Source organism: Coregonus lavaretus (assembly GCF_964263955.1).
Source record: "Coregonus lavaretus genome assembly, contig: HAP1_SCAFFOLD_460, whole genome shotgun sequence".
Lineage (NCBI taxonomy): Eukaryota > Metazoa > Chordata > Actinopteri > Salmoniformes > Salmonidae > Coregonus > Coregonus lavaretus.
Window position 1 is genome coordinate 315,587 of NW_028162530.1, and position 13,049 is coordinate 328,635.

At 43.5% G+C, this 13,049-nt stretch overlaps 1 protein-coding gene across 1 annotated transcript in view; it reads right to left on the bottom strand.

Moving 5' to 3' along the window:
- LOC311119184 (extracellular matrix organizing protein FRAS1-like) overlaps positions 1-13,049 on the bottom strand; it is a gene marked incomplete at both ends in the record, with an annotated part of 161,521 nt that overhangs the window by 93,062 nt on the left and 55,410 nt on the right. The window contains 4 exons of the mRNA XM_084193920.1: positions 1,360-1,495; positions 2,174-2,336; positions 5,311-5,462; positions 12,820-13,040. Coding sequence (XP_084050046.1) covers positions 1,360-1,495; positions 2,174-2,336; positions 5,311-5,462; positions 12,820-13,040 — 672 coding nt within the window. The remainder of the gene's footprint in view (positions 1-1,359; positions 1,496-2,173; positions 2,337-5,310; positions 5,463-12,819; positions 13,041-13,049) is intronic.

Consider the following 13,049-nt stretch of genomic DNA (forward strand, 5'->3'; position numbering starts at 1 on the left):
GGGGTGTCCCCATACTGCTGTATATATAGTGTATATCTAGTGTCTGAAGGGGTGTCCCCATACTGCTGTATATATAGTGTATATCTAGTGTCTGAAGGGGTGTCCCCATACTGCTGTATATATAGTGTATATCTAGTGTCTGAAGGGGTGTCCCCATACTGCTGTATATATAGTGTATATCTAGTGTCTGAAGGGGTGTCCCCATACTGCTGTATATATAGTGTATATCTAGTGTCTGAAGGGGTGTCCCCATACTGCTGTATATATAGTGTATCTGTAGTGTATTTATAGTGCATCTATAGCGTGTATATGGGGCGGCAGGTAGCTTAGTGGTTAAGAGCGTTGTGCCAGTAACCGAAAGGTCACTGGTTCTAATCCCCGAGCCGACTAGGTGAAAATCTGTCGATGTGCCCTTGAGCAAGGCACTTAACACTAATTTTTCCTGTAAGTCGCTCTGGATAAGAGCGTCTGCTAAATGACTAAAATGTAAATGTAAAATGTATATAGTGTATATCTAGTGTGTATATAGTGTGTATATCCAGGCTCCGTGTGTATAGTGTGTATAGGCAGCCGGCCGCGACCGGGAGACTCATGGGCGGCGCACAATTGGCCCAGCGTCGTCCAGGGTAGGGGAGGGAATGGCCGGCAGGGGATGTAGCTCAGTTGATAGAGCATGGCGTTTGCAACGCCAGGGTTGTGGGTTCGATTCCCACGGGGGGGCCAGTATAAAAATATATATATATGTATTCACTAACTGTAAGTCGCTCTGGATAAGAGCGTCTGCTAAATGACTAAAATGTAAATGTAAATGTATATAGTGTGTATATAGTGTATATATATAGTGTGTATATAGTGTGTATATAGTGTATATATATAGTGTGTATATAGTGTGTATACAGTATAGTGTATCTATAGTATATCTATAGTGTATATATAGTGTACTAACCAGGGTTAGATCAGAAACATCTAAGACTGATGACACCATGTAGAAATACGTCAACAGACCAGTCAGTCCTTCAGCCTATCTAACCTAATCGCTCACTTTAAACTACTTTATTTGCAGGCTTCCCTCCACTTTCATCAGTTGTGTTTCATGTCTCTATGATTATTTGTAGTGTCAAATAAAATTTTATTGGTCACAGGTGTTGCGAAATGTACCTCTGTTTGTTGCGGGTGTTATTGCGGGTGTATTCATGTACCTCTGTTTATATTTACATTGCTTTGCCTAGGGCAATTTCCCTTTATGGGATAGATAGATTATTCAACTGAATTAATCGCTCTCTCTCTCTTTCATCTCTCTCTCTTTCATCTCTCTCTCTTCCCTCCCTCGCTCCCTCGCTCCCTCGCTCCCACACACACCACTTCCTCTCGTGTTCTCAATGAAGCCATATTTGGGTACGCTGATCATCCAAACCAGCAGGTCCTTGTTGGGTGTGTCCAGATCTGATACATTGATGTGACTGGTTGACAGCTGGACTCGTCCTCCTCCCTGGACCTAGAAATACACAACATAGACACTTGCATAACATGTCACATTGGGTGAGAGTGCTTCTAGGTGTAGTATGAAGTAGCCCCTAAATAGCTACTGATTTGAAGTCAGTTTAGTCCTTTCCACTCTAATCTTTACAGTTAGGATTTCATAATGTAACGCTGATCCTAGATCTTTGCCTATAAGGGCAACTTCCACCCCAAGCCTATTTCTATTATATTTCAAGTCTGCATGTAGCACATCTGATCATGCCTGTCAGCGTTATGGAGTGCTAGCTGTATGATTCTGAATATAGACCACATTCCATAGAATTAGAATGAGTAGAACCGAAATCCCCATTCCATTACCAGTCAAATTGCAAGACTCCTTCAAATCACGATGTCCATGGCACCGGGTAGTGGTGACAACTGACTGTTATTAGTCATGTTATACAGCCCTGGTGTTAGACACTCACACATATACCACACACACACACACACATACACACACACACACACACACACACAAACACACTCATACAAACACGCACGCACACACAAAACACACACACGCAGCGTTTGACACTAGTCGACTGAGCGTTGCATCAGATGTGTTGCCTAGTGTTGCTTCATATGCTGCCGACCATCGATCTCTGCTCCATAGCAACTGTCTCTAGGCAAGCTGAGCCGTGGGAGGTGTGTGTACCTTGATGCCACTGCGGACAGTGACCACTGGAGGCTGTCTCTGCTTGGAGGTGATGGTGATGGTACACATCTGGTTGTCAAGGCGATTGTTTTCACCGTCATAAACAATGAAATGGAAGATGTCCGTCACTGGTTGGTTTCCTGTCTCAATGGAAGTGATGTACCTAACAGGAAGGAAGTTTCAGTAAAGTTTATCCGAAAACATAGCCTTCACGGAAAACAAAACAAAACAATATATATATATATATATATATATATATATATATATATATATATATATATATATATATATATATAAAAAATGGCTACGCTGATGCATAGTATCATCTTCTGGGTTATTAGTGCATTATTAGTGCATTATTAGTGCATTATTAGTGCATTAGCAGTGCATTATTAGTGCATTATTAGTGCATTATTGTTATCAGTTGAAACATAGAAATTGGTCATATAATATCAGATGATTAATACAAAACATTATAAAGGGGCTCATAACAAATAATAATGTATTATACCTGTTGGATTTAAAGGCCCATTGCAGTCAAAAACATGATTTTCCTGTTTTATTTATATTTCCACACTATGAGGTTGGAATAATACTGTGAACTTGTGAAACTGATGATAATGCCCTTTCAGTGTAAGAGCTGTTTGAAAAGAGTGCCTGAAATGTCAGCTTGCTTTGGTGGGATGGAGTTTTGGCCTACCTGGTGTAACACCGGGCGGTAAATTAGTTAATAGACCAATAAGAAAGAGAGTTCCAAACCTCTCTGCCAATAACAGCTCATTTTCAGTTTTCACCTACCCACTCCCAGACCACTCTCAGACAGTCCTAGCCAAATATAATACAAATAAAAATAAATTGGTCATTTAGCAGACGCTCTTATCCAGAGCGACTTACAGGAGCAATTAGGGTTAAGTGCCTTGCTCAAGGGCACATCGACAGATTTTTCACCTAGTCGGCTCGGGGATTAGAACCAGCAACCTTTCGGTTACTGGCACAACGCTCTTAACCACTAAGCTACCTGCCGCCCTAGAAACAAATTGCTCTTTGCTAAGAAGCAATTTGTTATTATTTTTGACCATTTTAAAAGGTGGACTCAGCTAAATGACGTCACCCACGAACCGCAGATATTGAGATGAGCGAGATGCAAGACTTCACTCTCACACAGTATCTGCTGCATGTTCGCTGCACACTCTTACAGTGTGGTAGCCACGTGACCAACACAGCAGAGAAGTTGAGCATCGTGCTTCAACGCTCTTAGTTGTTTGCGGGAAATTGACCCATTATGCTGTTTACTTTCTGCATCTACGTCATATCGCTGAGTCTACCTTTAATGTAAAACAGTCACAGTAAGATACTTAATTGTTACCCAGAAATTATTTAATATTGAGATGAAAGCAGCTGCAGTGGACCTTTAACTAAAGTGTTACCAAATGATCTTATCACATTTTATAACCCGCATTATGTTTATATCATGACCAATAGGGAATAGATGAGTGATTAAAATGTATATAGTTCTGTCCTAGAGTTGTTCTTGTCTATTAATGTTCTGTATTATGTCATGTTTCATGTTTTGTGTTCTGGACCCCAGGAAGAGTAGCTGCTGATTTTGCAACAGCTAATGGGGATCCTAAAAAAATAACCTCACACTAAAATAACATTTTACACAAGCCCTCTACAATCTGGTGAAAGGCCACTGAATACATCTAATATCCTCTCATTCTCACATCGCAACACCACTAAATCAAATCAAAATTTTATTGGTCACATACACGTGTTTAGCAGATGTTATTGCAGGTGTAGCGAAATGCTTGTGGGTGCTTGTAAAGCCTAATACTGTATAAGCCCTTTAATGCCTAGTGAAAGTACCTGAATAAAATATAATCTTCTCTAATCCTCTACAATAAAACAGAGCAACATTTCATCTGCATGTTCTACTGCACAGAGACGCAGTCTGCCAAGATGAACTAATACAGGTGATTCAAACAGAGATGTTTCTCATAATATTAGCCTAGCGTGCTAATTGCAGTAAAGCTAATCAGAAGCACAATTTGGAGATAATGGTTTTAATTTTTTTAATTAATCTCTCAGAAGACCGTTGAGTCTGTGTGTGTGTGTGTGTGTGTGTGTGTGCGCGCGCGTGTGTGTGTGCGTGTGTGTGTGTGTGTGTGCGCGTGCCTGCGTCTCGCAGGTGGTTCATATTTAACGTTCGCTAATTAGACATGCTAATGTTTCTAATTTGTAGCGAGGATTTTACAGAGCCTCAGAGGGAGAATATTTATGTTTTTATAGCAGTTACACTCTAATGAGTGATGGAAGGAAGAAGCCATTACTTTTACAGAAAACTCTCGGCCAGATCGTTACTGTGGGCCTAAATGAGAATTGCTCTCAATGAAATAACCTGGACCTATAAAATCTAAATGAGATAGAAATAAATATCTACCCGGCAGAACAAATCGTCTCAATAATTAGTGCAACAACAACAAAGGAGCTGGTAGGAATGGATACCAGAATGTGAGATTATTGTTTTAAGTCTGCATCTTAAGTCTAAAGTGGCTCCCTCTCCCCCGTCTCACCTTCATCTGAAGAAGAACTACAGAATTCACTTCCAAGCTGTCCAGTTCTTACAGATCAGGGTAGATGAGGGAAAGCAAACAAGAAGAGGAAGCTACTTAAGGTGACTTAGATGCACCCTTAGTTTCAGATGCCTCTTACCTGATCTTGTGTTTGTTGACGTGGTCAACAGTGAAAGAGGAGTACTCTGTTCATCTCCTCTCTGTGGGTATGTGTGTTTTTCTACCTGATCTTGTGTTTGTTGACGTCGTCCACAGTGAAAGAGGAGTACTCTGTTCATCTCCTCTCTGTGGGTATGTGTGTTTTTCTACCTGATCTTGTGTTTGTTGACGTGGTCAACAGTGAAAGAGGAGTCCTCTGTTCATCTCCTCTCTGTGGGTATGTGTGTTTTTCTACCTGATCTTGTGTTTGTTGACGTCGTCCACAGTGAAAGAGGAGTACTCTGTTCATCTCCTCTCTGTGGGTATGTGTGTTTTTCTACCTGATCTTGTGTTTGTTGACGTGGTCAACAGTGAAAGAGGAGTACTCTGTTCATCTCCTCTCTGTGGGTATGTGTGTTTTTCTACCTGATCTTGTGTTTGTTGACGTCGTCCACAGTGAAAGAGGAGTCCTCTGTCATCTCCCGTTGGTCTGAGTCTGACCCTGTCCTGGTCAGGATGCCGTACCTTGGAACTGACACCAGCTGAATACGGATCTTCTCATCTGGAGAGGTGTTGCTCTGCAAAATATTATCACATATTTCATATCATATTATAATATCAACAATGTTCCCACACATTTTTTGGGACACTGAGCAAATTTTAGGTCTTGTGTGCAGAAACTTGAATGCTGTGAGAATTTTGTGCAACTTCCAGCGCGTTTACAGTGAACACAGAAACAGTACCCTTAGAGTTTTAGACAGTAGCCAATAGGCTGTACCCTTACAGTTTTAGACAGTAGCCAATAGGCTGTACCCTTACAGTTTTAGACAGTAGCCAATAGGCTGTACCCTTAGAGTTTTAGACAGTAGCCAATAGGCTGTACCCTTACAGTTTTAGACAGTAGCCAATAGGCTGTACCCTTACAGTTTTAGACAGTAGCCAATAGGCTGTACCCTTACAGTTTTAGACAGTAGCCAATAGGCTGTACCCTTACAGTTTTAGGCAGTAGCCAATAGGCTGTACCCTTAGAGTTTTAGACAGTAGCCAATAGGCTGTAGCCTTAGAGTTTTAGACAGTAGCCAATAGGCTGTACCCTTAGAGTTTTAGACAGTAGCCAATAGGCTGTACCCTTACAGTTTTAGACAGTAGCCAATAGGCTGTACCCTTACAGTTTTAGACAGTAGCCAATAGGCTGTACCCTTACAGTTTTAGACAGTAGCCAATAGGCTGTACCCTTACAGTTTTAGACAGTAGCCAATAGGCAGTACCCTGACAGTTTTAGACAGTAGCCAATAGGCAGTACCCTTACAGTTTTAGACAGTAGCCAATAGGCAGTACCCTTACAGTTTTAGACAGTAGCCAATAGGCTGTACCCTTACAGTTTTAAACAGTAGCCAATAGGCAGTAACCTGACAGTTTTAGACAGTAGCCAATAGGCAGTACCCTTACAGTTTTAGACAGTAGCCAATAGGCTGTACCCTTACAGTTTTAGACAGTAGCCAATAGGCTGTACCCTTACAGTTTTAGACAGTAGCCAATAGGCTGTACCCTTACAGTTTTAGACAGTAGCCAATAGGCTGTACCCTTACAGTTTTAGACAGTAGCCAATAGGCTGTACCCTTACAGTTTTAGACAGTAGCCAATAGGCTGTACCCTTACAGTTTTAGACAGTAGCCAATAGGCTGTACCCTTACAGTTGTAGACAGTAGCCAATAGGCTGTACCCTTACAGTTGTAGACAGTAGCCAATAGGCTGTACCCTTACAGTTTTAGACAGTAAATAATAGACTATTGTGGCTATCTGAGCATAATGTAGGCCTACCAACAAAATCAACGGAGCAAATCCCTCACATGGAAATAGCTTTGAATTTCTATGATATAGCCTACAGTAGCCTATATGTGGTGTTCAATGCAGGGATACATTGCATGAGACTTTTAAAAAACGTTTTTACATAATAATAATAATATGCCATTTAGCAGACGCTTTTATCCAAAGCGACTTACAGTCATGCGTGCATACATTTTTTTGTGTATGGGTGGTCCCGGGGTTCGAACCCACTACCTTGGCGTTACAAGCGCCGTGCTCTACCAGCTGAGCTACAGAGGACATGATGAAGGGCTTGACATTAATTAATGATTTTTTGCTTGGTCTGTAACACCATGGGCCAAATAGGTGACTGTAAATTGCATTGCATTGTGTTGTATGATGCAAGAAACCACTTGACTAAATCAAATTAATTATTATTACCATACAGTGAATTAGACGATGTAGGCTACCCCTCTATCTATTGCCTCATTTGCATATTCTGTCTCAAAATACAACACTGCCCCTATAATTAAGACAAGCTTTTTACCTGAGTGGCTTTTCAAAGACAGCTTGAAAGGTAGCCTACACGATTTGTGCTCTTGTAGGAAGCAGTCACTCCCCATTGCTGACCTATACTTATCTATAACTCGGCTTATAACTCGCTAACTAGCCAAGAATATCAACAAATATGCACACGCGCTCTGAACTGATCTGATTAGCGTATTCACTCATGAGTGACTGAAAGACCTCTCGTGGCCTACCCCTGCCAATAGAATTCTACAACAAAATCACAGACTCAATCTTGCAAAGTTAGATGATTTTTTCGGTTTGTTGCATTGAAAAGGGGCTGATATAATGTTGATTCGATCACAGGAAAAACATTGATCTATATAGTGCAAACTAATGGGGCGAACTCAGTGAAGTTCAATCTCATGCGTCTCTGCGCGGCATGGCATTTATTTTGTGCGGCAGTCCTGGAGGAGGAGCATGGCCAAGCACGCACGCAGGCAGCTTAGAGGGAACATTGATTATCACACATGTACACTGCTCAAAAAAATTAAGGGGACACTTAAACAACACAATGTAACTCCAAGTCAATCACACTTCTGTGAAATCAAACCGTCCACTTAGGAAGCAACACTGATTGACAATACATTTCACATGCTGTTGTGCAAATGGAATAGACAACAGGTGGAAATTATAGGCAATTAGCAAGACACCCCCAATAAAGGACTGGTTTCGCAGGTGGTGACCACAGACCACTTCTCAGTTCCTATGCTTCCTGGCTGATGTTTTGGTCACTTTTGAATGCTGGCGGTGCTTTCACTCTAGTGGTAGCATGAGACGGAGTCTACAACCCACACAAGTGGCTCAGGTAGTGCAGCTCATCCAGGATGGCACATCAATGCGAGCTGTGGCAAGAAGGTTTGCTGTGTCTGTCAGCGTAGTGTCCAGAGCATGGAGGCGCTACCAGGAGACAGGCCAGTACATCAGGAGACGTGGAGGAGGCCGTAGGAGGGCAACAACCCAGCAGCAGGACCGCTACCTCCGCCTTTGTGCAAGGAGGAGCAGGAGGAGCACTGCCAGAGCCCTGCAAAATGACCTCCAGCAGGCCACAAATGTGCATGTGTCTGCTCAAACGGTCAGAAACAGACTCCATGAGGGTGGTATGAGGGCCCGACGTCCACAGGTGGGGGTTGTGCTTACAGCCCAACACCGTGCAGGACGTTTGGCATTTGCCAGAGAACACCAAGATTGGCAAATTCGCCACTGGCGCCCTGTGCTCTTCACAGATGAAAGCAGGTTAACACTGAGCACATGTGACAGACGTGACAGAGTCTGGAGACGCCGTGGAGAACGTTCTGCTGCCTGCAACATCCTCCAGCATGACCGGTTTGGTTGTGGGTCAGTCATGGTGTGGGGTGGCATTTCTTTGGGGGGCCGCACAGCCCTCCATGTGCTCGCCAGAGGTAGCCTGACTGCCATTAGGTACCGAGATGAGATCCTCAGACCCCTTGTGAGACCATATGCTGGTGCGGTTGGCCCTGGGTTCCTCCTAATGCAAGACAATGCTAGACCTCATGTGGCTGGAGTGTGTCAGCAGTTCCTGCAAGAGGAAGGCATTGATGCTATGGACTGGCCCGCCAGTTCCCCAGACCTGAATCCAATTGAGCACATCAGGGACATCATGTCTCGCTCCATCCACCAACGCCACGTTGCACCACAGACTGTCCAGGAGTTGGCGGATGCTTTAGTCCAGGTCTGGGAGGAGATCCCTCAGGAGACCATCCGCCACCTCATCAGGAGCATGCCCAGGCGTTGTAGGGAGGTCATACAAGCACGTGGAGGCCACACACACTACTAAGCCTCATTTTGACTTGTTTTAAGGACATTACATCAAAGTTGGATCAGCCTGTAGTGTGGTTTTCCACTTTAATTTTGAGGGTGACTCCAAATCCAGACCTCCATGGGTTGATACATTTGATTTCCATTGATAATTTTTGTGTGATTTTGTTGTCAGCACATTCAACTATGTAAAGAAAATAGTATTTAATAAGATTATTTCATTCATTCAGATCTAGGATGTGTTATTTTAGTGTTCCCTTTATTTTTTTGAGCAGTGTATTATTATTAAATGTCATAAAATGTATAACATTATGTGAAAATCTGTTTGAAATTATTTTAAAACATTGGTTGCTATTTTCAACACAGAAACGAGAGCCACTATAAAGATGAAGTTCAGACATGTTGACCATGAATCACCATAAATGGTTCTTTATCCAGGTGTGTGTGTGCTGCCTGTATGTCCGCTACTGGGATTGATCTTGCATCCTCTGTCTAGCAAACACACTTGACCGCCCTAATGACAAGACTTTAGCCAGCTGCACCACTGAAAAGCTAGCAATTGGATGGTGTGGGTGGAGGTGCTAGCAATTTCAGTTCCACACACACTCACTGTGTAGCCCAGTGTGTACTAACCATATAACCCAGTGCGTACTAACCATATAACCCAGTGCGTACTAACCATATAACCCAGTGTGTACTAACCATATAACCCAGTGCGTACTAACCGTGTAGCCCAGTGCGTACTAACCATATAACCCAGTGTGTACTAACCATATAACCCAGTGCGTACTAACCATATAACCCAGTGTGTACTAACCATATAACCCAGTGTGTACTAACCATATAACCCAGTGTGTACTAACCATATAACCCAGTACGTACTAACCATATAACTCAGTGTGTACTAACCATATAACCCAGTGCATACTAACCTTATAACCCAGTGTGTACTAACCATATAACCCAGTGTGTACTAACCATATAACCCAGTGCGTACTAACCATATAACCCAGTGTGTACTAACCATATAAACCAGTGCGTACTAACCATATAACCCAGTGTGTACTAACCATATAACCCAGTGTGTACTAACCATATAACCCAGTGTGTACTAACCATATAACCCAGTGCGTACTAACCGTGTAGCCCAGTGCGCACTAACCATATAACCCAGTGCGTACTAACCGTGTAGCCCAGTGCGTACTAACCATTTAACCCAGTGTGTACTAACCGTGTAGCCCAGTGCGTACTAACCATATAACCCAGCGCGTACTAACCATATAACCCAGTGCGTACTAACCATATAATCCAGTGCGTACTAACCATATAACCCAGTGCGTACTAACCATATAACCCAGTGCGTACTAACCATATAACCCAGTGCATACTAACCGTGTAGCCCAGTGCGTACTAACCATATAACCCAGTGCGTACTAACCATATAACACAGTGCATACTAACCGTGTAGCCCAGGGCGTACTAACCATATAACCCAGGAAGTACTAACCGTGTAGCCCAGTGCGTACTAACGGTGTAGCCCAGTGTGTACTAACCATATAACCCAGTGCATACTAACCATTTAACCCAGTGTGTACTAACCATATAACTCAGTGCATACTAACCGTGTATTCCAGGGCGTACTAACCGTGTAGCCCAGTGCGTACTAACCATATAACCCAGTGCGTACTAACCATATAAACCAGTGCGTACTAACCATATAACCCAGTGTGTACTAACCATATAACCCAGTGTGTACTAACCATATAACCCAGTGTGTACTAACCATATAACCCAGTGCGTACTAACCGTGTAGCCCAGTAGTACTAACCATATAACCCAGTGCGTACTAACCATATAACCCAGTGCGTACTAACCGTGTAGCCCAGTGTGTACTAAACATTTAACCCAGTGCGTACTAACCATATAACCCAATGTGTACTAACCATATAACCCGGTGTGTACTAACCATATAACCCAGTGTGTACTAACCATATAACCCAGTGTGTACTAACCATATAACCCAGTGCGTACTAACCATATAACCCAGTGTGTACTAACCATATAACCCAGTGTGTACTAACCATATAACCCAGTGCGTACTAACCATATAACCCAGTGTGTACTAACCGTGTAACCCAGTGAGTACTAACCATTTAACCCAGTGCGTACTAACCATATAACCCAGTGTGTACTAACCGTGTAACCCAGTGAGTACTAACCATATAACCCAGTGTGTACTAACCATATAACCCAGTGTGTACTAACCGTGTAACCCAGTGAGTACTAACCATTTAACCCAGTGCGTACTAACCATATAACCCAGTGCGTACTAACCGTGTAGCCCAGTGTGTACTAACCATTTAACCCAGTGCGTACTAACCATATAACCCAGTGCGTACTAACCGTGTAGCCCAGTGAGTACTAACCATTTAACCCAGTGCGTACTAACCATATAACCCAGTGCGTACTAACCGTGTAGCCCAGTGTGTACTAACCATTTAACCCAGTGCGTACTAACCGTGTAACCCAGTGCATACTAACCATATAACCCAGTGTGTACTAACCATATAACCCAGTGTGTACTAACCATATACCCCAGTGTGTACTAACCATATACCCCAGTGTGTACTAACCATATAACCCAGTGCGTACTAACCATATAACCCAGTGCGTACTAACCATATAACCCAGTGCGTACTAACTGTGTAGCCCAGTGCGTGCTAACCGTGTAGCCCAGTGCGTGCTAACCATATAACCCAGTGCGTACTAACCGTGTAGCCCAGTGCGTACTAACCATTTAACCCAGTGCGTACTAACCATATAACCCAGTGCGTACTAACCGTGTAGCCCAGTGCGTACTAACCATATAACCCAGTGCGTACTAACCATATAACCCAGTGTGTACTAACCGTGTAGCCCAGTGTGTACTAACCGTGTAGCCCAGTGCGTACTAACTGTGTAGCCCAGTGCGTACTAACCGTGTAGTCCAGTGTGTACTAACCGTGTAGCCCAGTGCGTACTAACCGTGTAGCCCAGTGAGTACTAACCGTGTAGCCCAGTGTGTACTAACCGTGTAGCCCAGTGCGTACTAACCGTGTAGCCCAGGGCGTACTAACCGTGTAGTCCAGTGTGTACTAACCGTGTAGTCCAGTGTGTACTAACCGTGTAGCCCAGTGCGTACTAACCATATAACCCAGTGTGTACTAACCATATAACCCAGCGCGTACTAACCATATAACCCAGTGCGTACTAACCATATAACCCAGTGCGTACTAACCATGTAGCCCAGCGCGTACTAACCATATAACCCAGCGCGTACTAACCATGTAGCCCAGCGCGTACTAACCATATAACCCAGTGCGTACTAACCGTGTAGCCCAGTGCGTACTAACCATATAACCCAGCGCGTACTAACCATATAACCCAGTGCGTACTAACCATATAACCCAGTGCGTACTAACCATATAACCCAGTGCGTACTAACCATATAACCCAGCGCGTACTAACCATATAACCCAGCGCGTACTAACCATATAATCCAGTGCGTACTAACCATATAACCCAGTGCATACTAACCATATAACCCAGTGCGTACTAACCATATAACCCAGCGCGTACTAACCATATAACCCAGCGCGTACTAACCATATAATCCAGTGCGTACTAACCATATAACCCAGTGCATACTAACCATATAACCCAGTGCGTACTAACCATATAACCCAGTGCGTACTAACCATATAACCCAGTGCATACTAACCATATAACCCAGTGCATACTAACCGTGTAGCCCAGGTGAGTACGTCTGATGACGCTACTACTGTTCTCAGGAACCTCCATGGATAGCAGGGTCTCTGGGTCTCTCCTGGGCCCGTCACCCAGCACAACCACCTGTACCGCCGCCGTCGCCGTGGAGAAGGTGATGGCGTCCTCGTCAGTGGAGAAGCCGGAGTGTTGGTACTGCAGAACGTTACGGGTCACTTCACTGAAAGAGAACGTGTCACCTGGAGAGA